The 27,341-nt window shown below is 38.0% G+C and overlaps 1 protein-coding gene across 1 annotated transcript in view; it reads right to left on the reverse strand.

Moving 5' to 3' along the window:
* Positions 1 to 375: 375 nt before the first annotated feature.
* The window catches only part of BBS7 (Bardet-Biedl syndrome 7), a 45,971-nt gene continuing 19,005 nt past the window's right edge, over positions 376 to 27,341 (reverse strand). Inside the window, exons 8-19 of the mRNA XM_074950817.1 lie at positions 26,354 to 26,484; positions 24,561 to 24,645; positions 22,109 to 22,211; positions 19,569 to 19,761; positions 16,525 to 16,599; positions 15,450 to 15,515; positions 13,722 to 13,861; positions 12,446 to 12,610; positions 10,346 to 10,455; positions 10,148 to 10,251; positions 4,316 to 4,439; positions 376 to 1,256 (exon numbers count right to left, since the gene is read on the reverse strand). Of these exons, the coding sequence (XP_074806918.1) occupies positions 1,120 to 1,256; positions 4,316 to 4,439; positions 10,148 to 10,251; positions 10,346 to 10,455; positions 12,446 to 12,610; positions 13,722 to 13,861; positions 15,450 to 15,515; positions 16,525 to 16,599; positions 19,569 to 19,761; positions 22,109 to 22,211; positions 24,561 to 24,645; positions 26,354 to 26,484 (1,433 nt within the window). The 3' untranslated portion in view covers positions 376 to 1,119. The remainder of the gene's footprint in view (positions 1,257 to 4,315; positions 4,440 to 10,147; positions 10,252 to 10,345; positions 10,456 to 12,445; positions 12,611 to 13,721; positions 13,862 to 15,449; positions 15,516 to 16,524; positions 16,600 to 19,568; positions 19,762 to 22,108; positions 22,212 to 24,560; positions 24,646 to 26,353; positions 26,485 to 27,341) is intronic.

Consider the following 27,341-nt stretch of genomic DNA (forward strand, 5'->3'; position numbering starts at 1 on the left):
GCTAGAAACAATTGTTTGCTAAATGAAAATTTAGATTTTGACATGGTATGAGGAACACTCCTAGGTATCACCCCATGATGCTATGAGACTCAGTTCACCATGACTGCCTCTGGATCATCGGGTATGCTATAACTGTATTGGCTACTTAAGCAAGTGTAAATAATTAAATGCAATATCACACTGAAAATAGATTTATTTTTTGTTAAGCATAGACAGCATGATTGATGCTGTACAACACAAGTAGTTTGTCTTCCTGCCCTAATATGCTTACCATCTAAATCCATAGGACAGAAGTGCTCTCTCAAAAATACTTAGATAGGAGATGCCATTGTTACTAAAAGATGTTAGAGATTGTGGACTTCATAATTTTTGGGAGGGTTTTGAGGGGGGGAGGGGAACCACACTGGGTAAGCGCCTGATAGATTGTGACAGTGAGCGTTTCAGGCATAGGAGCAGTATGGAGGCAAAAAACAATCCATTCTAAGGGGACTATATACAATTTATATGCATTCCTAAGAATTTTATACTTACTAGATGGCTTATACAACAATACAATTATATATCTAATTACCCTTTAAAGCAACTGAGTACCTCTCTCCCTTCCTACATATAAAATTGTCTTCAATATCTATAATATATACAACATACAGGTAACTTACAGTATTGTACCATTCTCTGGTTACAGTGAGTATTTTACCCAGTTTGATATAGCTATAAATTTCTATTGTTAATTTCCCCAATATATTTATTAGATGCCAAGTCCACAAAGACTTGTTTTCACAGTTCTAAGAGTTCTAGAGGATTTTCCATGTCCTATTGAACTAGAGTAATAAAAGAATTTAAAAATAAGTCTGATCCTATCAATTGTCTTCAGCTATTATGATCAGTATTCAAGTAAACATACTTTATGCAATAGGCTTTACAGTTATCTTCAGCTCAAATTCTGAACATACTGAAATAAATACAAGTACAGGACCACATTATAGAACTATCAACACAGCAAAACATTAGATACATATAAAGCATAGATACTAAAATAATGTAAATTAAAAATATTCAATATCCGATTGTCCTGGTTCACATCAGTAAGAACTGTCCCAGTATATCATTTCTTCTAGTTTAGGCAGCAGCATCGAAGAATGCTATCAGTGCATTTTGGTCATAACTGTCCAAAATTTCCAGAAGAAGAGGAACTTTGGTTTTCACATTTGTGCCTTTAAATTTAAATTGATCAATGAAGAGATCTGTAATCATGCCTGCAAAAAAATGTTTGACAAGGTTTAGTCTTCTATTATTAAAAAAAAACTGTTAATGTACTTTGAATTACATTATGGTTGGTTTTCTTTTAGATTAGAGAGCTAAAATTATTTAGTTTAATACTATGTTTCAAAATTCCTTTACAGTTGAAGTACCAGAGGCTCTGGGATCCTATAACAACTTGTTTCAGATACATTCCAAAAAACAGCATTTCTACCTTTGAATTACCTGCATCTCAAGTAGAAGGTGCTCTTAGGACAAAGAAAATTGCTTAACCAAAAAATTTTTTTTTAAAATGTGGTAGTTAACTCACACCCTGTGTATGTAGGCTTACTGAAGCCTAGACACTGTGACACCTGTGGATTCTATGTGCTGTGAGCAGCTTCAGTGGTTACTTTGCATATCTGGATCTTGAAATCTGTAAAGATTCCATTCAGCACTGGATAATTTTAACATCTTCAGGGTCTCAAGGCTTCTGGTGCATTGTGAATGGTCAGTTCTTGAATATTTCTACTGCTATTACTAAAGTTCTGATCCAGCAAGTTCAGCACTTTAGTAGAAAAATCAGATTTCAATTTTATATATCTACAATTTGTATTTTTATTTCCTCCTATGTCTTTCACTTTTGACTTTCACTGTAAATACACTGACTGATTCAGGAGAGAACTTAAGGACATGCTTAAATCCATCTTTGGTCAAGATAGCACTTGCCATATTAAATCAACAGGCCTTAAACACATATCCAAAGTTAAGCACATGTTGAAGAGTTGTCCTGAATAAGGATGCATTCCTGAATTGGGGTTATAACAATCAGTCATCCCTCTGTTTTAGCATTCACTAAATAAAGTGCATGAATCGCATCGGAATTTTCAGCACTGCCTTAGATCTCATCGATTTTCTAAGGTTCTCTTCTGAATTGTTCTCCTATAGCATCATAGGACAATGAGGCCTTCTAGTCCAGTCCCCTGTACTCAGGGCAGGACTAAGTATTATCTAGGCCAGGAGTTCTCAACCTTTTTTTCTTTGAGGCCACGTGCCCACGTGCCCTCCCCCCCCCAAACATGCTATTAAACTCCACAGCCTGCCTGTGCCACAACTGTTTCTGCATATAAAAGCCATGGCCGGCATTAGAGGGTAGCAAACAAGGCAATTGCCCAGGGCCCCATGCCACAGGGGCCCCCGCAAAGCTTAGTTGCTCAGGCTTTGGCATCAGCCCCATACTGTGGGGCTTCATCTTTCTGCCCTGGGCCCCTAACAACTCTAACGCCCGGCCCTGCTTGGCATACCCCCTGAAACAAGCCACAGCCCCCCATGAGTCCCTGACCCCTGGTTGAGTACCACTAATCCAGACCATCCCTGACAGGCGTTTGTCTAGCTTGCTCTTAATCTCCAATGATGGAGATTCCACAACGTCCCTGGGTAACTTATTCTAGTACTTAACCATCCTGACTGTTAAGAATTTTTTCCTAATGTCCAACCTAAACCGCCCTTGCTGCAATTTAAACCCAGTGCTTCTTGTCCTAACCTCAGAGGTTAAGGAGAACAATTTTTCTCCCTCCTACTTTTAACAATCTTATGTACTTAAACTTGTGTTCTCCCTCAGTCTTCTCCAGACTAAACAAACCCAATTTTTTCAATCTTCCCTCATAGGTCATGTTTTCTAGACCTTTAATCATTTTCGTTGCTCTTCTCTGGACTCTCTCCAATCGTCCGCATCTTTCCTGAAATGTAGCACCCCAAACTGAACACAATACTCCAGTTGAGGCCTAATCAGCGTGTAGTAGAACAGAAGAATTACTTCTCATGTCTTGCTTACAACACTCCTGTTAATTACCATCCCAGAATAAGTTTTTTTTGTTTTTTGCAACAGCATTACTGTTCACTCATATTTAACTTATAATCCACTATGACTCCCAGCTCCCTTTCCACAGTACTGTGTTAGGCAGTGTCAAATATAAAGGGAAGGGTAAACACCTTTAAATCCCTCCTGGCCAGAGGAAAAACCCATTCACCTGTAAAGGGTTCAGAAGCTAAGATAACCTCGCTGGCACCTGACCAAAATGACCAATGAGGAAACAAGATACTTTCAAAGCTGGAGGGAGGGGAAAAACAAAGGGTTCTCTGTCTGTGTGGTGCTTTTGCTGGGACCAGAGCAGGAATGCAGGTCAGAACTCCTGTAAAAAGTAAGTAAGCAATCTATTAGATATGTGTTAGATTGTTTTGTTTAAATGGCTGATAAAATAAGTTGTGCTGAATGGAATGTATATTCCTGTTTTTGTATCTTTTTGTAACTTAAGGTTTTGCCTAGAGGGATTCTCTGTTTTGAATTTAATTACCCTGTAAGGTATTTACCATCCTGATTTTACAGAGGTGATGCTTTTACTTTAATTAAAATTCTTCTTTTAAGAACCTGATTGCTTTTCATTGTTCTTAAGATCCAAGGGTTTGGGTCTGTGTTCACCTATGCAAATTGGTGAGGATTTTTGTCAAGCCTTCCCCAGGAAAGGGTGTAGTGCTTGGGGGGATATTTGGGGGGGGGGGGGGGGGAAGGAGACGTTTCCAAGTGGGCACTTCCCCTGTTCTTTGTGCACCACTTTGGTGGTGGCAGTGTTTACCTAAGATGGTAAGAATAAACTTAGGCAGTCTTTCATGCAGGTCCCCACATCTGTACCCTAGAGTTCAGAGTGCAGAAGGAACCTTGACAGGCAGTCATTTCCCATTTTGTATGTGTGCAAATGACAGTTCCTGAAGTGGCATACTTTGCATTTGTTCTTATATATATAGTTTGTCTCTTTATTTTTCAGTTTTATTTCATAATATCAATCTGCGGTAACTGCCAGACTCTTAAGTTTACCCATAAGAGTTTTACATGTATATTCACTGTGATCCACTGGTCCTCCTGGTGCTACTAGATTGTACCTACCTGCCAATTTACTCTAGAAAACTTAGAACTATATTTTTATCCTGTCTATTGCACGTGCATGCATGCTCTCTGGCTGTTAATATTTTTAGTGTAAAGAAAGAAGCTAAAAAAGAGAAGCTCTATTAAAGAACGAACCATAAAGTCTCTCAAGATGTGCAGGTTGTTTCTTGTACTCTTCAAGAAGGTGGTCTGATTCCTCTAAAATGCAGCGGTACTCTGGTATCAGGAAGTCCATGTTTCCCTCATGAACCTGCAACTCCTTAAAACAGATTTTAAAACGTTACCAAAGAATTAAAGGCTGTCAACTCTAAAAACCTAAGAGAAATGAAAATGGAGTTTAGATCTGACAGTGTTGGATCATATTAGAGAAGTTCTATATTAAAATCACAAATGAGTTTGATTCCTCATTGTTTAAATTCCAGGGTATTACTAATTAAGAGGTCTCTTGGTTTTTGGTACTGTTTCTCTCCCTCTGTGTGAAACTTGCAAGCTGCTAATTGTGTTAGTACGTTCTAAGACAGTCTGTTCTCAAAGCAATTCTTTGTAACAACTACTCACACAGAGATTCAAAGCAATGTAACAGAAACAGCACCCAGAGACTCCCCGCCCTTTTGCTGTATTCATCTCGCTTTAACAATTGTGATTAAAATAGAGATAGAGGATGTATGTGGATGGATGCTTGGTGGGGATAATAACTGAATGAATGATCAGGGAGGTGCCAGCCTAAGAATCCAGTGTCCATCGGTTAAAGAAGGCGTCAAGTGGAAATAACCAGAGGACCCCCGGAGGGCAGACTGGAATCCACCCAACAGCCTCAAGAATGGGAGAACCAAAGAACAAGATAACATCTGGCAGCAGGGAGCCGTCAGGAATGTGCCATCTGTTGATTGATTCAGCAACAGCATGATGAAGCAATTCTCATAGACTGGCAGATGAAGAAATTCCTATAAAAATGGACTCTAGAAAGTGAGAACTTGGGGGTCTGATTCTGCAAACCAACTTCCAGGAGCATCAGATGAGCATCTGACAAGGCCCTGCTCCCTCCTCATGTCCAGGCCACCTGGCCAGTGGCTTGGCATGAGCAACTCTAAGGCTGGTAACTATGATGATAACCTTGCAGAACCTCTGTGTGTATGAATGAATGTGTGAATAAATATGAAATTGAACGGAATGTTATAGTTATAACTAACTGCTTACTATGGTTCTTTCTGTATTCACAATAAATGTGGCATTTTGCCTTTTCCCCCTTTAATAAGATCCTGCTGGTTTTTATTTTATTGGTATAACAGGAGGCAATGCATAGACAGGTGAAACAATCCTTCAAAACTGCTCTTACTATTTTGGAAATGTAATTTTTCTCCCTCTCCTCACTAAGTTCCAAACAGTATTGCCCAATTTTACCACTGGATTCTCAAACCCCCGTTACAGCTTCCATTTCTGATCAACAGCAGAATGACTCCCCTTCAGTTCATCAGTACTATTTTTTCACTGGCTGGTGGTTTTAGAACTGAACAGTGATCTTATACTGAGTTTTTCAATCTGATTTTGGTGTCTTTGAGAACTCAGAATAAGAAACAGTATCACCAGATGAAAATGGATCCTACTCAGAACTTGCTACCACATTAAACTGTGTTCCTTTTAAATACTAGTTTGCTCACCTTTTTTAGAACTAATAATCTGGACTGATGAAGGAATCAAGTGAACATTTGGAGTTACTTCAACAGGCCATTTCTATGCTACAAAATCAGTTTGGGTTTTGGAGCTAACTGTAATAAGCCAATGTAGAGAATATTACAGTAAGACACGAACTGATACTGAAAAATTCAACAAACTACTGGCTATCAAAAATAGGAGTGTGACAGTTCATCCTGTCCCGGCCAATTCAAAGAGAATGGAGCACCTGAAATCTTAATTTTCCCAACTTTCATTATCTTCTGGCTCTGGAATTTGACTCCATAAGAAGTTGGTCCTGTACTTTTTTTAAAACTAAACATAATTTTAACATGTACAGTATTATCTTACAATGTCATTCTACTGTGGAAATAGACCACCGTAAGTGGCATTGTGGAGTTTTTTTTTCCCCCATAGATGCAGAAATCAAACAGGTATAGCTTACAACTAAAAAGATGTTCTCTCTAGCTGACAGCTCCAGAAACTGCAATCTGAGAATCAAGCTGGGTTCTTTTCTTTATCACCACTTGTAAGCAAGGTTCTCCAGGACAAATTAGACCCAGGTTATATAGGTGTTCAGAAGTGCCAATAATTATATAGACAATTCTGTTATTTCACAAGAAGGAACAAAAAACTGCTCAATTTCCTTGAACTTTGCTGATTCTTCAAGACTGTAAAGGGTAAAAAGCAATAAAACTCCCAAAACATTTTGGTTACCAACATCAGAAAACAGGATACCCAGAGAGCAAGTCTTCTAGGTAAGAGTGTCAATTTTACATAGTTACTTTTTAAAGTCCACAGAAATAAGACTACATAATCTTGCTTTACATTGACAATTAATTGGAATTTGAGAACAAAATATTTTAAAAGACCTCAGCTCAAATTATCCTTTGTTCTTTCAGATTAAGTTAAGATTATGAGCACCACTCCCCCATCCCTCCTGATATTTAATCATTTCTAGACTAAAAGCAGACATTTTTGTGGCTGCAAGAATAGGACTCTCCCAGTTGGATACAAACTGAGTACTGGGGGATGGAACGGTTATTTCAAAGGTTGTTTTTTTTTTTTTTAAGCTGCCACATAGTCAAATAAAATTTAAACAATCCAGTAGCCAAGAGACAACCATATAAAGTTAAAGGGTGTTCCAATTACAAAAAACCCCTAAACAAAAACCTCCACACTTTTGTCTAAAAATCTGAGCCACTATTGTTACAAATTAAGATAAGAACAAATTCTCTATTTTTTCAGTTTGTTTACACAGTGCAGCACATTAATTCATTTTAAGGGGAATGTGATGAGACCTAAAGTCTTTCCATTGGCTACAACGGAATTAGAATTGGGCACACAGCATATAGTCAGTACCATTTTTCAAATTTAGTAATCATTTTCCCATTGCTGTTTGGCTGTTCACACAAACAGGGAAAAACATTTAAAAGAAGAAAAGGTAGGAAAGTTAGATTGCACAAGTCACAAAGTTGCCAGTGGGTCTTCTAGAAATCTAGGGCAAGTAGAGTACCTGAAACTATTTATAATTAATGTTTAAAAACAGACAATTTCAAGTTAGTGTTTTTTTAAAAAAGAGAACATGATACCATAAAATAAGGAAAGAACAGTTGCTTAAATTCTTCTTGACACCTTAAGAGTACACACTAAACTATTACTCACATTTTATACCACCACTTCTCTGGTGGTTTCATCTATTTTTTCTAAACCTAAACTTCATTAACAAAAATCTGTTTTATGGTTGGAGACAACCTTCTCAACATGACCTGATGCTATGCTGCCTGAATCTCCAAACAGACAGAAATAATAGTGCTGTGGGATGAGATGTGAACTTTCACCATGTATTTAACTGGGATGTTAAAGGGCAGTTGTCCTCAGAAAAATGTCTATGTAAAGTGGAACTAGCAGCAGTTCCCTGTATATTATTCCAAGTCATGTCTGCTGACTAGCAACAAACCTTCATTACATTTTACTTCTGTTAGTGCTACAGAACCAAACACAAAAATGAAAGAGGGAGCCAGGTTCCTTTCTGGCTCATACCAATAGAATTGTTAATAAAGTTCCAGTCAAAAAACCTTTCATAGAATATCAGGCTTGGAAGGGACCTCAGGAGGTCATCTAGTCCAACCTCCTGCTCAAAGCAGGACCAATCCCCAACTAAATCATCCCAGCTAGGATGCCTTTATTGTAGGACAGTGGGTCTCAAACTTTTCAGACTACTGTACCCCTTTCAGGAGTCACCCTGAATGTCTTACATACCCCAAGTTTCACCTCACGTAAAAACTACTTTCTTACAAAATCAGACAATAAAGAAGTGTCACAGAACACTACTGAAAAATTGATTATTCTCATTGTTACCATATAATTATAAAATCGATTGGAACATAAATGTCATACTTATACTTCAGTGGATAATATATAGAGTAGTAAAAACAAGGCATTGGCTGTACGAAATTTTTGTTTGTACTGACTTCACTAGTGCTTTTTATGTAGCCTGTTGTAAAACTAGGCAAATATCTAGATAAGTTGATGCACCCCCTGGAGGGCTTCTGCTTACCCCAGGGGTACACACACACCTGGTTGAGAGAACCACAGTTGTAGGACATTAAGTAGCCGGAGAACCCAGATTCAGATTCCAGGCTGAGTTTGTGCATTTGACAGTTAAGAAAGACATTAAAACAATCCATTTGCCAACTAGCACAAGGGGGGGTAATTCACCATTTTCTATAGAATTTAAAGCTTTCCATTAAAAAAGGTTCTAGTGAGTATAATTGTAAAGGAAATATTTGAAATGTGAATCAATGCAGTGCTGTCGTCTTTAGTGTACAGAAACAGTGCTCCAGGAGGTCAGCTGCTTTGACTTAAAAAGCAGCAGCGCAAATGAAATTAATTAGACTAGCAGCCATGAAACTGATCAAAACAGTCCTCTGCACAGCAATTAAATAAACAAGAATCATGTCAACTGTACTCTGTTACTGCTTGAGAAATTTATGAACAGTAACACAGGAAGGCAGTGGAGATTTTGCTAGGACAAAAGGAAGCTTGAGGAGGAATAAGTAGTAGAGGCTTCCCCATTATAGCAGCCAAAACTGAAGGAGAGGCAAATCAACATATTAACTATTAATTGTGGATTATTTTATCAAAAGCAACCAGCTGCTGTGGTATTGTGGACAGCAGTTAAAATACCACAACCACCCTCCCCCATCTAACCATTGCTTTTCTCACTATCCTAGGGCTTCAGTGTAGAAATTGACTTCGGTGCTTTTAGAGCCAATGCTATTGCTGCCCTTTATTTCGCTATTTACACATGCAATTCCCTGATCTGCACATACACAGTTGTAGTAACTGTGTAGCCAAACACCTACATTTTCTGAAAATCTGTCTCTTAAAAGGTGGTCATTGGATTTCAGAATTAACACTTGACTGAGACAATTGGGATGGTTTACACCTCTTACTTTTAAAGCTGTCTCTGCTTGATTCACAATTGGAAACTTAATTTTTGAAACCATATGGGTTAGAAATTTATTTAAGGCTTACATTTTGCAGAATCTGCATTTGTCATGGAGACCAGATAAATCAGGTGTGACAGATGTCTGTACTGGAGAATAAACCACCATTTCTTATAGATCTTTAGAAGGATACCTATTCAGTTTAACACTCAGCACAGACTAGATTTCTGTGTAGCCACAGAAAAGGTACAGTCCTCCCTTCAAGACTATCCTCAAGGGGAGTTTTTAAAAATGTATATTACGGCCAGTAAATGCAGGATATCAATAATTTCTCCAATTTAGACTACTTCCACCTCCAAAAGATTACTGATGTGGTTCCAGGGTCAAAGATTAATAACTTCTGAACAATTCCCACACACTTTCCTGCTGATAGCTGGGGCAGAACCTCAAAAAGAGTCTTACTTAATCTCTTGCTGCAGGTGACTATCTTCTGGTTTAAAAGACCAATTCTATTTTAGTTTCTCTGGAGCCAAGGAAGAGAAGGAGGGAGCTGGAGAACCAGCGTTAGACAGGGTAGCAAGAGGTAGCTATATTTAAAAAGCTGTCACAAATAACTGATTGATCATTAAAACAGATTACTCACTAGTCAAGCTCAAATACAAGTGGGGTATGGAGTTCTTTTTAACAAAATCTCTTCGATGACCAATATACACGAACAGCAGTCCTGGCAAGAGAAATACTACCAACGCAGTGACGGCTGCATCTGACACAAGCTTGGTCACTGCCATCCTAAAACAAAACAGCCTCCCCCCTTCTACCGCAGAAGTTATGATCAGATACTTACTTTTAGAGCATCTATTAACTGAACTTTCTTGGCCAACAGCAGCTGATATTCTAGTTTCGGGTGCATTAGTTTTAATGTGTGGTTCACAGATGCTTCGTTTATATCTAGTAGGAACAAAAAAATTAGTAATCAGATCAATACTTTTAATGCATTTCATGCATAAGATGATAAAATGAAGTAGAGGAGAATTTTTTTTACCATAGGATATATTGAGATTAATTTTCCTTTTGGTGGCTTCTTTAGAGAGCACATCTTTTAGAATGGATATGGTAGAAATGTTGTCAGATTTGAAAAATCCCTCCCCTTTTCTGCCAAAAGAAAAAAAGATTTAAGTAGTAGAGTTAGGGCAGGCCAGTGCACTTGGTTTCCATATTAAAGCAATAAATAGGGCTTCCCACGACCCCCAGTCAGGGGATGAAGCACAACCTCCTTAGAGGCCATCACTAAAGCTATTCCACAGACTAGCTATCAGAATAGTTCATACACTGATTTCATCACACTCGCTATTCAGAACTTACTCTTATCAATCTGGCTACACCACAAAACACCGTTCTCTCAGACAGTCAGAAAGCATAGGCTGTTCTTATGGTTTTCCTATGCCACAGAGGACGCAGGGTTTGTCTGCGTGCGTGTGTACATGTAAAAAATTTGGAACACAGTATACTATCTAGGATTCCTGACATCTCTTTCGCTACCTAAACCCTGGTCTACACTAGGGGGGAGTGGGGATCGATCTAAGTTACGCAACTTCAGCTATGTGAATAACGTAGCTGAAGTAGACGTATTTAGATCGACTTACCATAGTGTCTTCACCACGGTGAATTGACTGCTGCCGCACCCCCGCCAACTCCACCTGTGCCTCTCGCGGTGGTGGAGTACAGGAGTCGACAGGAGAGCGCTCGGGGTCGATTTAGACTAGATGCGATAAATCAATCCCCGCTGGATCGATCACTGCCCACCGATCCAGCGGGTAGTGCAGACATACCCTAAGTTATTACAGTGCGCCTGTCACCATAATATGAGCACTTAACAACTCGCCCCAGTATCAGTCTCACTTTACATGAAAAAAAGTGAGAGTCAAAATGCTTTCTACATCAATTTATGAGCATTTCTTATTGTAATCCCAGATCAAGTTGGAATCTGTATAATTAGAGTAATAGTAATTCATGTTTCCAGCTTCTACAACTCTATTATAAAGCAAAACGATATCTGCTAGCTGAAGCAGCAAACTGGTACATTTAAAGATAACAGAGAATATTATTCCTAACACTGAAAATAAACATTTCTCTAATGGGAGCTGCAGAAAGGGGAGGATTTTTTTTTAGCTTGAGGCTTTATCACATGCTTTCTTAGGAAGATTAAACACCCATTAAAACTATAACGATAAGAGTATATTATACTTGTAACAGAGAGGGAGAGAGGAACTCTCTCTAGTGATTTAGCTTCCTTTACTGAAAGAGGAAAAAAAATAAAGTTACAAACCAGCGTGTGCTCTAAGATAGTTTTGCTATACTTGTTAGACAGGCACTTACATTTGCAAAAAAGGAACACTGAATTTGTCTCCCTCACAACACACAGTATGCTAAAGACACAAGTTACAAAGCCAAATACACTAAGGCTTCCCTGTTTAGCAATGCTCAATTATTTTCAATTATCTCACCCTTACAAAACACTACATTTTGAAGGATCATCTAATTACTGCATAATACGTACTAATGATCAAATCTGACAGCCCATGTGTAAGTAAAGTTCTTACTGACTTGAAAGGGAGTTTGCCTGAATAAGCAATGTAGGATTTGATTGAGGCTGGTATTCAGAATGGACACATCTAGGGTGAAGACATGGAAAAGAGAAGGCTCTGCTCCACACCAGGATATTTTGATAATCCTGGACATATGGAATTATTCACCCTGTCCACTTTATGGGGGTGTCACAAGAACTGGGTGACCCACAAGGACTGGGTGACAGACAGGGCAAAAATTACTGTCTGCTATAATACATCTTAACAGGAAACAAGCTATGTCTTCAAGGAAACATTGCCAAGGTTTACTGCCTCTACACAGATTGCTGTGGTTTCTGGCAACTCTCAAGATCCTCAGATTTCAGGGGCTGAACTCTTTTCTTGTTTCATAGGGTGGAGGAATGCAAACCATGTTTTCCCAGCCCTAAAATAAACAACGAGATAAATTCTGATTGCAGTCCCCCTCCATAAAAAAAGCTTATTTAGGGGACAATTTAGCTCTATTTGTATATTTGTTTTTAACCAAAACATGCTTCAGCAATTGTACTTGATTTTACCTGTAAGTACTTTCAAGCTGTGTATCCAGGAAGGTGTTCTGAAAGTAGAAAGTAACACTATCTCCTACTGGAGTTTTTTCAGGAACTTCAGGCAAGCAAAACACAACCCAGGAGTGAATTTCAGCAAAACTGAAGTGGCCTTTAAGCATCAGTGTGTTCATGGGTCTACAGTATTTTGAATGCAGAAAGAAGATGGGAATTAGTTACTGATGAGCAGTACTGATGTTGCAGTAGCTATGCAACTGAAGATGAAAGTTTTTTTCATATGGTATGTCTTCCTCCCTTTAAGCCTCAAACATGAGTTTTCACTGACTTCTAGCAAAGTCCTAACTAATTCAGACTTCCTGCACACTGAAATATATTCTGAATAATACAATCAGCATTCAATAGTATTCTCTGATGAATTCAACACAAAATCGTGTGTGTGTGTGTGTGTGTGTGTGTGTGTGTGTGTGTGTGTGTGAGTGAGAGAGAGAGAGAGAGAGAGAGACAGACTCCTTATTTGAATATTCTCAATCCAGATGAGTCACAACTGGGCAAAAACACCATAAATTGGCAAACTGTTTTTCCAGGTTACTTGTTTTGCATTTTAAAAACCAAAGCAGGCTGTGGGTGGGGTGATCAACTGACAGTGCAGAAAAACAGAGTATTAGAAACACTCTCAAGAGTCTCCTGTTCTCTAAACCAGAGATATCCAAGTACTTTGAAGAGGCAATACATGTGAAATAGGCATGATGGAAGGCACAGGAAACCTTTCCCATTAGCATCTCAAGCAAGTGAATTAAGAAGGAGTAAACACATTTGGTCTAGTTCACTGGGATTCTATTGCATCCGATGAAGTGAGCTGTAGCTCACGAAAACTTATGCTCAAATAAATTGATTAGTCTCTAAGGTGCCACAAGTACTCCTTTTCTTTTTGCGAATACAGACTAACACGGCTGCTACTCTGAAAGCTATTTTCCTACAGTCCTTTTTAAAAGTTTGCAATAGCAGTGATGTAAGAAACAGGGAGATTACATATAATTGGATAAAATGACAGCCCCACAACAGAGGAATAAAAGGCAAACAAGAAATCTGGACCGGTTTTTGGGCTCAGCTAGATATGGGAGAGCACTTTTTTTTTTTTTTTTTTTAAATAAGAACAACCCTAGAAGAGACCTGCGATGTTGAGTATTACAATCAGCTGCTAAAATGATTACTGCAGGTTACACAGTCAACTAAGTTTCAATTGGATTGAACCAATTTAGAAGTAGTATTGCTCTCTCTTTGTAAATACCTGTCATGATCAATAAAGTGAGTTCTTTGATGAAGTGAAAGTGGTTTAATTGGATATTGACAAAGTTGGCAGGTTTTTGGTTGAATTCTTGGTGTTACATATGCTTGCAGTGTCCCATACTGGCCTTCAATTGATCGAATCTGCATCAATAAACAAAGAGGAGAGGGAAAAAAATTAATGAATTTACCAGAATTTAAAAAAAAAAAAATTTTTTAAACTACAGTACTGATTCAATTAACACAGTACTCCTATGAAAGGGGCTAATCTAACTTTTTGAAACTAGATGGAATAGCATTCAACAAGCAACTTCTAGAATTGGCACAGATTTATTACAGAGGAAAAGAAAATCCATTTGCTTTGATTCTGACTGCCCAAAGAACAAAGACTTTGTCCAGCCACTCCTAATCCTTTGGTGTTACTGTACAAGTTTTTGCAGAATTTATGCTATGTAAAATAATGACATAAGACATGACATTCTACACTTTAAACTATTCCAAAATGACCTCTTCAATAGAACCCACCTCTTCACAACAAGCAAAATCCTTCAGCCCCCCAAAACAAGATTTAAAAAAAAGAAATGGGTCTAGATCCTCAGCTGCAGTTAGGGAACACTAAGAAAAGTGGAGTGTGCAAAAGAGGATTTGAGCCAGTTTTGCACTCACCCCGCATCCCGAACCTCACTCTACACCAACCCAGTCCTGAATACTTCAATTTGTTGTCTAGATTGCTCTAACTTGTACCAGCTGTCAACAGCTTCAATGGAATTGCCAAGGCAGAGGGATATCCTACCCACCACCCCTACACAGGCCACAGGGGTGGAGCAAGGCATACTAAAATGGCTTATACCATCTGAATGAAAGATGGCATAGTGGCTGGACTATTCAACCAGTATTCAGGCAACCCCAGTTTAACTTCTAGCTCAGGCACAGGCTTAAATGACTTGCACAAAGTTACAAGGAATTTACCGTTACTGGGGGAGTACTGAGGTACATGGATGTTGTGAGGATAAAGGGGCCAATGCAAAAATCCACTGAAGTCAAGAGATAGATTCCCATTGACTTCAATGGGCTTTGAATCAAGTTCCAAAATCCTGCCTCAATGCAGAGTGCTGGACTAGGTTACTTCTTGACATCCCTTCTAGTCTTACATTTCTATGGTTCTATGAATGGTTTAAGATTAAAAATCAAACTATGCATTTGATCTTATATGTAAATATATAGTCAAGCTTTAAAACGGAGTTAATTTCCGTTCCAAAATCTGAAACAATCTCCCCTTCTTGTTTCTAACTTCTGTTTCCTGGCACGTCTCTCCCTGCTTCATCCTTTTTGAAGTTACTCGGAGTAAGTCTCTGTTTCTAGACTCATTTGTGATTTCTTGGCTCCTCCTTTTTTCAGAGTCAGAAGTCATTAAGTAAGGATGCTACGCTTTCTCTCCCACACTGCCCCGCTTCTCTTCAGTGGCTTCCAAGGTGAATATATTTGTACAAGCAGCTATAAAGCAGGAGTTCTCATCAGCATCATGCAAGTGACCAGAAATTTCTCAGTGAACAACCAGTGGTCTGAAGACTACCATTTAAGAATCACTGGACTTGTCATTCGCTCAAGTTAACACATTCAACCCACTCATTCAGCCTGTGTGCACGAAAGCATAGCACAAGATACATATTTACATTTTCTAGATAAAACACATTTTTGAAAAGTACAAGAAAATATTTTGTAGCATCTTTACCTTAAGCTCCAGTCTAGTAGTATTTGCTTGGCATCGGTAAGTGGCAAGGAGAAAGTTGCTGTTTGGCTGTGAACAATTCAAAATGAAAAACTAAATAAATAAATAAATAAAATATTTCTGAATTCATAGAAGTTTTATCATCAAAACTTTAGCAGCATAGTGACATTTTTTGCTATCTATGAAAAACTGTTACATGAAAAGTAAACAAGTGAAATCCTGGTTCCACTGAAGTCAATGGCAAAACTGCCATTGACTTCACTGGGGCCAGAATTTCACCCCATATTGTATTAGTAAAGACCAGCTCTCTCTATAAAGATAAAGAATAGGAAATCTTTTGAACACTTTGTTAAAACTGAAAACAAAATATCTGAAAACTACATTCTGCAAAATTAAAAAAGATACAATTATCTACCAGTTTCCCCGATATTGTCTCGGCCCAGGATCTGACAAGCTAAATTATCCTAATTATGCAAAGGAAAATTAGTCAGAAAACACACTGTAAGCTAAACCAACATTAGCCAAAGTAACGATCTCACAGAATGATTAAGAAACTCAAAACGAGCAGTAAACCTTTGATGTGCCAAATTAGTCACTAACAAACCAAAAATATTTAGAAGACAATTGTGGAAAAAAAATAGACTTCAAAAGATCTTCATAATGCTAATTTCATTTCTGGAATTATTTTTTAAGAAAACAGTATCTATAAAAATAATGTTTTTAGTCAAACATGAAAATATCTGGAATACTGCGTTTTCATGATGCCAGTTTGACATTTTAAAGATATACAGTATATATAAATATAGTGCTCTTTGCCTAATAACTTTCAGTAAAGAAATATACTGGGCCAAAAGTTGACTTCTATTATACTACCAGCCAAACCCGATTTTCCCAAACTTCCTCCCTCCCAACATTTTATTCAGTTTCAGCTATTAAATAAATTATTGTAACTCCTAGGACTTTAAAGTATGAATCTGTAAATCCAAATTCTAATACATAGCAGTTAACAGCTTTCATTCAGTAGTCTCTATACAAGTACAACCATTAACTAATATCTTTACCTTTTTGTGTTACTTACTTCAGAATCACAGCCACTAAAACTAACAACAGCAGAATTTTTATCCACATCCAGTAGGTCTATTGGGACATCACTCTGTGCAGAACATTTAAGGGAAGAAGTAGGGGAGAAAAAAAAAAAGGTGTAAACTTCTGAATAGTTTCTAATGTATTTATCCTCTAATTATAATCAATTATGTTAGTGAGGAAGATGCAATATAATTGTTTGATAATCTTAATTTGAAAAGGGTAAAAGATTAAATAGATGTTTAGTGCATTTGTTAAATTAAAATCCCACGACAATTTGGAGATCTTTATCTTCTAAGTCTGTCTTATTTGTAATGTTTTAAACTGCATCTTGTAACTGGAGATTTGTTCTAATATTAGCTAGTGTAAGATGTATACCTTTGAAAAGATAAATAAAATAGCAAATGCCTTAATTTCATGACTGGGATGCCACTCTCTTTAATGCACAGACTACTAAATCTCACTCAGAAACAAAGTATCAAAATAGATCTGCATAAATTACCTTTTTACTTTTTAAAATATTTTGGACACAATTAACTTTTTTTGCTCTAGATTTGTTTCACCTGCTTTGAAGGGAGAACAGCCAGTATTTGGATAAGCTAATGAAAAGGCTTTACAGTATTACGGTTTCTTTAAATTACTTGATGTCCTCTGGCTGAAATGATATTTTTGTAGCTTCATCTAAAATTCAGTGATCCACAATATTCCAGTGCTTCCAATGGAAAAACAGCATTTTGCATTGTCTAGTGTATACTGCTACTTTAGAACTCTAGACCTGGTTTACACTTAAAATTTAGGTCAACACAGCTATGTCAGTCAGGGGGGTGAAAGATCCATACCCCGGCATACCTAACCCCTAGTGTAAGAGGCAGCTAGGTTGATAGAAAACTGCTTCAGGACTGGTCTACGCTGAAAACTTACATAAAAGCATAACTATGTTTCTCAGGGGTGTAAAAAATCGACACCCAGAGAGATGTAGCTATGCCAACCTAACCCCAGTGTAGACAGTGCTAGATCGACAGAAGAACTGTTCTGTCGACCTAGCTACCACCTCTTGGGGAGGTGGAATAACTGCAGTGACAGGAGAATCCCTCCAACTGTAGTGAGTGTCTATGCTGAAGTGCTACAGGGATACTGCTGCTCTCCAGCAGCTATACCACTGTAGCATTTCAAGTGTAGATGTAGCCTTTCAGTGTAGGCTGCATCTATACTGTGGGGTTATGCCAACATAGCTATGCTAGTATAGTCCCCATAATGTAGACAAGCGCTAACCCCCGCATTAAATTCAAGCCTAAATCAATTAAGTTTAGCATTTAGTCATGATGTAACTGAGGCTATGTCTACACTAAAAACACTATAGCAGCACAGCACCCTCCCACTGGTGTAGGTAATCCACCTCCCTGAAAGGCAGTAGCTAGGCTGATGGAAGAATTCTTCTGTTGACCTAGTGCTGTCTATACCGGGGGCTAGGTTGGCATAGCTATGTCTCTCAGGGTGTGGATTTTCTACATTGCTGAGAGACATAGCTATGCCAGTGTAAGTGTATAGTGTAGACCAGCCCCGATTCAGAGGTGCCATTCAACTGCAGACAACATTCAGCAAGTTAGGCTCCATTTGATGAGTCAACCTACCATCAAAGATGATGTTTCCACCAGACACCAATGAAAAAATGTCATGTCGTGTGTGTGTTTTTTAAAAAAACCTGGCCAGTTTACCTATATTCAATTTCCCCTTAGAAAACATTTTATAAAATTTTTCTCCCTGTATATGCCTCAAAGCTAGTTATCTTGGTACCTACTCCTTTGACTGTTAAATATAACATTAACTCCAGCTGATGTGATAGAAGGAATAACTAATTTAAGATGGTTGTAAATGGGAAAAATATTTAGTAACAACTATGTACTAATCAGATTTTCTTCTACATCATTACATCCTACCATCCTCCCAACCCTCAGGAACAGTAAAAGTATTACAAGGGAACCTCACCTCAAGTAGTGATTTTTTTTAAAAAGGAAAGGTGTATTTTGATAAGAATGTTCTAAAATAAATTACATTTTTAAATTTAGAGGAATCATTTCCACTGAAGACTCAGCAAAAGCAGAACCAGTTGTAAGGTGAAATCCCAGCCCTACTGACATTAATGGGAGTTTTGCTACTGACTTCAATAAATTTCACCCATAGAGTATTCCAAGAGCAACAGAAGATTCTGCTTTTGCCAAGTGCCTGAGAAAAAGAGAGAGGACCAGAAAACAAACAAACCTTGTTTTTTTTTCCCTTTGATAAAGTGGGCCTCCTTTTGGAAGGGAGTCTAGCCTCACCACAGTCATACTTCAAATTCATGTTTTTACAAACTAGAATTCCATCCTGTGATCTAATCCAGGTTGATGGACCTTTACAACCCTGTCAAATCCCAGGAGGCCAACCCTGGCAGATCATATGGTAGGATTGTGACCTATAATGTTCTAATGCAACTTGGTCAGTACTGAGGACACCAAAATGACCTACAGAACACCAGCATATCACAATTCAGTATGAACACCACATTCAAGATTCTGAACTATATTTTTTATTTGCTACACTTATTAAAAAAAGTGAAGCCTAAGAGTAAACCCAGAAGTTCCACATCAGCCTGCTGATAATTGTATGCCATATGTCTGAGTTTTATTTCAGTATAAAATTATAATCTTCCACTACATTAAAAGTGTTTAAAATACAGCATAAGAGCATATGGAAAGTTTACAGCCAATATTTTTTTCAGTAAGATACAAACTGCAGTTTCGTCTCATAACAATCTAGATATTTATAAAACCTGTATTTCAATGTGATTCTGAACCAGTATTAAAACAAACTGAAAGAGGCTTTTAGCATTAAAGAAGTCCTTTAAAACCAAACTTGTCAAATTAAAAAATATATTAATTCCGTAAGCAACAAACAGCTATCAGTGTTCTGGATCAAAAAATAAATGTTACAATTTTCTTCATTGTTTAGTTTTAAAGTCATACATTTTTGTTAGATTCTAGGTCTTAAAACACCACTCACCTGTACCAAGACATTATCTATCGCTGTCTGCACCTCTAAGATAAGACTGTAGCTGGCATCATCCTTATTTAATGTAAACTTGTCATTCACACTAAATGCAGGTACTGCTGAAAGAGCAGTACTAGACCGAGAAGACTGCTGGTATTTTTCACGTTCTTGCAATACCTTTATCTGTAAATGTTCCAACTCATTCCTAAGAAAGAGAAACTGTCAGATGTAAAAATAAAAGCCTGAAGGTAACTTTTTCACAGAATGCCCATGAAACTCATTCTGTTTCTGTAAAGTGACTGTTTTCTTTATTTTTTTCCCAGTTAGGACAAAGAGGAATAAAGTCACCAACCACCCTTCCACAGATATTCTATGGCAAAGCTTTTTTCCCCCCAAACAATCTAAATTACAAAAGAAGGAAATGTACACGTTACAACAATATATATATATATTTTTTAAGAGTAGAGCGATTTCAAGAGGATCTAGGAAGGAAGACAAAATTTCCCCCAACGATAAATTCCTGATGTGAAATCTCAATGACCACCACATATCAATACTCAGTATCCTCCTTTGATAACATGTGAAATATTATTACTGCTTTTGGATCTACGCAGCTACTCAAAGTTTGGGGCCTTGGGGATGTCCCACTTGGGAGTATAACTTGACAGTGGAGTCTGGTGATTTCTTGTTTATTTACAAGGAATGTACAAAATCCTGCTTCTCTGAATGCAGGAGGGACCAAAATCAAAAGAAGCCATTTCGTAGCTTACAAGCCCAAGCTTTGTTCAGCTAGCACCCTTGACCCAAACCTCTCTCTAGGTTTCTTCAGGGTTGCACTGTGTTTGCAGGCTACTGTTTGGCTTTTACTCTGGCCTTTCTTACTCTTACCTTCTTACACACACACACACACACACACACACACACACCTTATACAAGTAAGGACTCAGCAAAGCCTCTCTGCCGAGTCAGTCCAAAACTCCTGGATAGTTTCATAACCCCTTTTGTCTTAGGTGGGGGGCTGTGATTAACTTACCCTGATAATTAAGTTAATTGAAGGACATGTTGTGACAGACAATATCCCTATGTTCTTCCTTTTTTCAAAACTATGATAAATTTTGTACAAAGTATGCCTTGTGAGGTATCATTTGAGAACTCAGAATCTGCTGAACATTACTGTCCTGGAAAATATGTGTGGCAACATTGTATGTAAAGTTACAAGATTCTACTGTATAATATTGCTGTGACTTGTTCCAAAGTTAGATAAACAGACCCAAACCATTTCTTCAGAATATGCAAAAAAGACACACAGACACCGCAGGCAGGTACCATAGTAGGGCAATGTGAAAGCAAATCAAAGAAGAGTGAAACTGACTACACAATGTGCTATGAAGTGTTGCTGTGGGAGAGAACTCCCTCTTCTGGCCTTCAAACAACCCCACAACCTCATCACAGACCAGAACATACCAACTGAAAGTGGCACCAGACCCTGCCAGAAAAACAAAAAAACCTGCAGCCATATCTCCACTGCTAAAATGATCAACACCCTCCCTGCAACACACCTTTCAAGATCTCTGGGTCCTACACATGCATATTACAACATGCGGTGTACCTCAGCCAGTGCACTAAATGTCCCACAACAAGTATGTGGATGAAACCAGACAATCACTATGCTCTTGAATGAGCTCACACACAAGAAAGTGATAAAAGACAAAACTCAAGGCAATCACTCTGTATCTGACCTATCAGCCCTCATCCTCAAAGGAAACTTGCACAATGCTTTCAAACGATAAGCCTGGGCACTTAAATTCATAACTTTGCTAGACGCTAAGAATCATGGCCTTAAGAAAGACACTGTTGTAATAAACCATAAATCCAATCTGTAACCCACTAACCCTCCTTTCTGTCCTATAACTACAGAGGTGTTAACAGGCCACTTCACCTTGAACAGTCCCTTAGAATATGTGCTAACAACTTATACTTATGCTAAACTATCTATTCCATCTTGTATTTAGCTGTGACACTTTCAGTACCTTTCCCAGACCTGAAGAACTCTCTGTAGCTCTAAAGCAGTGGTTCTCAAACTTTAGTACTGGTGACCCCTTTCACATAGCAAGCCTCTGAGTGTGACCCCTCTAATAAATTAAAAATACTTCTTTTATAAATTTAACACCACATATTTATAAATGCTGGAGGCAAAAGGGGTTTGGGGTGGAAGCTGACAGCTGACCCCCCATGTAATAATGTTGTGACCCTCTGATGGTTCCCAAACCCCAGTTTGAGAACCCCTGCTCTAAGATATTGCCTCACCTACTGTATCCATCTATATGTGATGCCAGATGCAAAAAATAAACACACCGTAAAAACCATATGTATTTTCCTCTTTACAAATTTCTAGCTGTTTTGGTAGTTCCAAGGGTTACACAAAAGTATGTTCACAAGCTGATAGCATTACTTTCATTTCCAGGGGATTATTCCCCCAGACCACCACAGTTTTAAACATAGGTCACATTTTATACTTAGCCTTCTTTACAATTTTCCTTTATTTAAGCTACCTTAAGGATGAAATCTTGTTCTGCATCTCTTGGCTTATCTTTAGTTCTTCACCAGATCCACCTTCCCTATGGACAGGCTCTGTAGTCAGTCCTGTCACCCATCCTGAAAGAAACATACAAAGACCTATGAAAAATTCCTTATAAACTATAAACAAGAAAGCATATGAAAAGTCCTAACTGAGGCACGTGGCCTTAACACTGTAGAACATAAGAGGCAGAACTGTCCAGAAGACAGGCAATTAAGGTGTGGGCTCTATTCCCGGTTCTGATACTGACTCAGAACAATAGGTTTGGGCATGGATTTTCAGAGTTGAGTAATTTCCCAATCTGTAAAATGGGGACATAGTAGCTATTGTTCTTTAAAAAGCATTTTGAGATCTTTTGATGAAAAGTGCCAAAAATGTGCTAATTAATTGTTATATTGCTTAATGCGGATCCTCTAAAAGAGGTTCCTATAACACCATGGATAGTTAGTTTTTAAGGATAAAATGCAGTAAAATGTTGTATAATGGACCAAGTATGTGGCTCAGCATAGGTACGTGTACTTCTGTTTCTGTATCTCTTAAATCAGTACTGTTTTGCTACTTTTCACCATGGCATCCAGACTGGAACAAAGAGCACTTGATTTGGTTTTGTCTTGACACCCCAACTATGTTTATTCAAATGGTTTCTAGACCTTTTCAATGATTTCAGCCCCTTTAAAAGGGGGAATAGTGACACAGTATTGTTACAAAATGCACCATGAAAACTAATGTACATGTCCAGTACTGTAGACGCTTGTTTGCGGCAACACCTTGTAAGTGCAAATGCTGCTTACGAGCAAAATTTCCCCTGGGAACACTTTCCCTACTGTGAATTGTCGATACGCCCCATAACAGCAACAGCCACTTAGGGCTTGTCTACACTTAATGGAGAAGCGACGCTGCTGCGATCGATGCACTGGCGGTCAATTTAGCAGGTCCAGTGAAAACCCACTAAATCGACTACCGGTTGCTCTCCCGTCGATTCCTGTACTCCACCTGATCAAGAAGAGTACGGCGAGTCGACGGGAGAGCATCTCCCATCAATGTCACGTAGTGTGGACCCTGCAGTAAGTAGATCTAAGCTACGTCTATTTGAGTTAAGCTAGTCACAACTCAAATTGCGTAGCTTAAATCAACTTTTCCCTTTACTGTAGACAAGGTCTTAGGAGCAACACAGCAAAAGGTTGTTACTAACAAGCATCTCAAACCTCTCAGCCATTTTTCAAACAACAAAAAGCCCCATTAATCAAGGATTATACATAAAAAAAGGCAGAAAATACATAAAAAATGCTATAGTGCCAAATTCAAATCTATCATTTGCTGCTCTAAACATTATTTTTATGATCCACCAAACCTACCATACTTTGCACTCCTACTGCAGTTTACCTTAGGAAGCTCACAGCTAGATATTTTCCTTCCTCCACCTCTTTCAGAGCTTTCCCAAAAAATCCTCTTATAGCTTCTGTGATCTTTACAGTAACATTACCACAGAGAGTGAGGAACCGCAAGGAGACTTTAGAGCGGATCCACAGCTGGTATAAATTGTAATAGCTCATAACTATTAAGTCAAGGAAGCTAACAATTTACACCAGCTGAGAATCTGCCCCACAGCCTGTTAGCCTTCTGCGAATTGCACTGTACACACAAAGTAAACATTTGCCATTGACTCAGTCTGAAACCTACTATGAAGGTTAACACGATTAAAACTTGGGATTTCAGCATATCAGGTTTGAAACCCAACAATAATTTAAAAAGTGAGCTTTTACTGTTTTAAACTATTGAGCAAAACACATACAACACTTTTCTTACTAGATGTCCCTCATGGACAGACCAGTGCTACTGGGGGTCTACTGAAGGTTTTAAGTCGATATAAGCCTCCTTATGAAGAATAATCTTGTTTTCTAATTTCCCAAAAGTGGCTGCTTTGAGAGCTCCAAAAATTCAGCACTACTGAAAAGGCAAAAGAAGCAAAACAAAGCTGTTAGACACCTAGCAAGATGCATGTTCATGATGAAGAGGGACATGGAAAAGACAGACAAGGAACCAAAAAAAGGATACTATTCATAATTACAAAATTATAAAACTGCAAACAATTCCATCAGGTATAAAATCTAAACATTTCTAATGTACTCATCACTGTGTTATACAGTTGCCTATACCTGACAATAACTAACTGCTGTAGTACACGATAACGAGATATAAAGTGAAAAACCACAGGGTTTTAATACAATTTAAAATATATACAATAAAATGTTTCCCACACTTAGAAGTATTTTAATAGCAGAAAATTTTGAGCCAGAATACTATTTTTTGTAACCAGAACAAATTACACTGTATTAATACAATTCCAGCTCCATTAACAGCACAGTTTACTTAACCACTGTAATACCGATAGCCAAAATTCTTTAAGTATTTAATAGACAACTTACCTGAATATGTGGATGCTAAGATTTCATCATACCCATCCTTTCCTACACAGCCACCCTGGATAGATGTGATGCTCTCTGACAAGGCCTAAAAAATAAAAACAGACGAGCACTCAGAAGATACATGACTTTATTCATTTTATATAAGCGGTGTTTAAATAAAAAAAACCACTTCCCCTTCTTTAATTGTAGTGCAGAAAATCTATTCAGATACACAACTGCTCAAAAGTATAAGAAATACTTAATTACCGGTTATTGTGTTTCAGCACATATTTTTGGTTCTACTGTGTATGTACCTTGAAAGACATATTAGGAACTGGTTTATAAAGTAAAACCTTGATGCACAGTCTAATTTTCAAACAGTAATTACCAGAATGTGCTAGAAGGAAAGATGAGTGACTATGAATTAAATACACTATTTTAAACAATTAGTAATAAATACAGCCCTACCAGAAAGTACAGACTTTAAAGAGTCACTTGTTTATTTAAGAGAAAAAAAATCAATATGTTTTAAAGTTTTGGAGGCGTTTTTTGTCTGGTTGGCTGTTGTTTAGATTGTTTTACTAACCTGAATTAGTAACGCGAGTTTATTTTACAAAAAAAAAAAAAAAAGAAAAAAGAGAGAGACCTTGCAAAATGTATTTTTACCATTTGTGCGGTTTAATTTTAGCATTTCATTCAAATTGACTGGCCTGTTTCACTTTCTGGTTTTCACATATTAGCACATTGCTTTTGTGTTGGGGTTTCTACCATTATATGGAAGCATGAAATTTTAACACACAAATGACATTTTTTAATTCATAACCATTTCAGTAAGCCCTTGGCCATTTTTGTAATTGCTACTATATAGTGTGCCTAAAAATAAAATGAAGTACAGCACTGAACAAACCAACTTTTAAACACTCTTTGACAGCATATAAAAATATAGCTATATTGTGCAGAAAGAACAGCTGCAGCCCATTTAAATAAATAAATTTATATAAACTGTTTAATAATGACCGAAGATCAAGGAAGACAGTCCAAATACATATCTATGGCATACCATTCGTTTAACTGTGTAACAATATAGTTTGAGCCCTTCCAAATTCACAGTCCATTTTGGTCAATTTCACAGCCACAGGGTTTTAAAATTAGTCAATGTTACATTTTCAGATGTTTACATCTGAAATTTCAGGGTGGTGTAATGGTAGGGGTCCTGACCCAAAAGGCGGTCAGGGTGGGAAGAGTCACAAGGCTATTGTAGGGGGGTCGTGGGATTGCTACCCTTACTTCTGCCTGCTGTTGGCAGGGGCGCTGCCTTCAGAGCTGGGCAGCCAGAGAGCTGGCACCCAGCTCTAAAGCCAGCGCCACCACCAGCAGCAGCGCAGAAGGGAGGGTCGCAGGGTATGGAGGGGTAGATTACCATATGTTAGGTTTTGCCAGCAGTCTCCTGCCCAAGTGGAGCCGCGGAGCGCCCTGCAGCCGGGGGCTGACAGCTGGAGCCGTGGAGCTTCCTGCAGCCGGGGCAGATCCCTGCAGTGAAAGAGGAAATCTCATCCCTCCCCATCCCTGGCCGGGACTAGCAGCTAGAGCCCTGCGCAGGATAGGAGCCCTCAGCTGGGTGCCAGATTTCACAGGGAGATCAGATTTCACAGTCCGTGATGTGTTTTTCACAGCTGTGAATTTGGTAGGGCCCTAAATATAGTTACAAATAAAAATTAAGAAATTAAACAATTATAATTTATTTCTTTTTTAATTTAAAGCAAAGAAGTTTAAAATATGCCCTGCGAAGAGGGCATTTCTTGTGATGAGCTTACATGATCATATCGAAGGACAGGCTCATTTGTGCAGTCGAAGTTATAGATTTCTAACATACCATCATCTCGGCCAACAAGTAATTCTTTAACTCCATCACCCAGAATGTCAAAGTTATCAATACATAAGATACCTAAGAATAAAGAAAAAACCCTCTTATGAGCAACAAACTGACAGCTCATTTCATCTTTTGTCTTACAATGAATGATTTGCAAAGTCGTCCATAAAAAAGGTATTCTAGTGCATTAGTAGTCTTGAAAAAACAAATTGATAGAGCATTCTTGGTAAGTTTGTAAAGTTTTACTAATGCCATTTTTGGCTTCTGAGTAAAATGAGTGACTTCATCACCTTGTTATGAGAAACAATGTACTGGACTAAGTAGGTAAAAAGCAGAACTATATTCCAATGCAAAGCACAGAAATAAAGAGACTTAATAGAAACCAACTGTAAAGAACCCAAAACCAAATCTAAGATTCAGGCCCCTTTAAAGCACCTCACAGTCACCCAAAATCAAAATCACTCCTCATATTTGAAAAATGACATCATACTAAGAAGTTTACTAAAAATATTTTTGAGAGACAAAATGCTCTACAGGCATATGGGATAACTGGGTTCTATTCATGGTCCTTCCTTTTCAGGGGAACACCACCTGAGACTGCCGCAGAGGCAGCATACTAAACATAAAATGGAATCAATGTCCTGGAAGTCACAGCAATAATTTTTGGCCAATTAAAGAATAGGGGAGCTTCAAAAAGAGCTTTGTCCAATCCTCAGACTGAAAGCAGGTGCAAAGTAACCAAAAACAATAGTACACAGGGACAGTGATAACCTCTGCTGTGGGAAGAATTCAAAATGCCACAAGTTTGGAAAAATAGGATATTCATGTTTGGATTTATAAGTACAACCACCACTACAGCAGATAGTCAAATTATATATATATATATAAAATAATTTAAAGGAGTTTATTTTTTTAAAAGTCATCTTAAAATA

Source organism: Natator depressus, chromosome 4 (assembly GCF_965152275.1).
Source record: "Natator depressus isolate rNatDep1 chromosome 4, rNatDep2.hap1, whole genome shotgun sequence".
Classification (NCBI taxonomy): Eukaryota; Metazoa; Chordata; order Testudines; family Cheloniidae; genus Natator; species Natator depressus.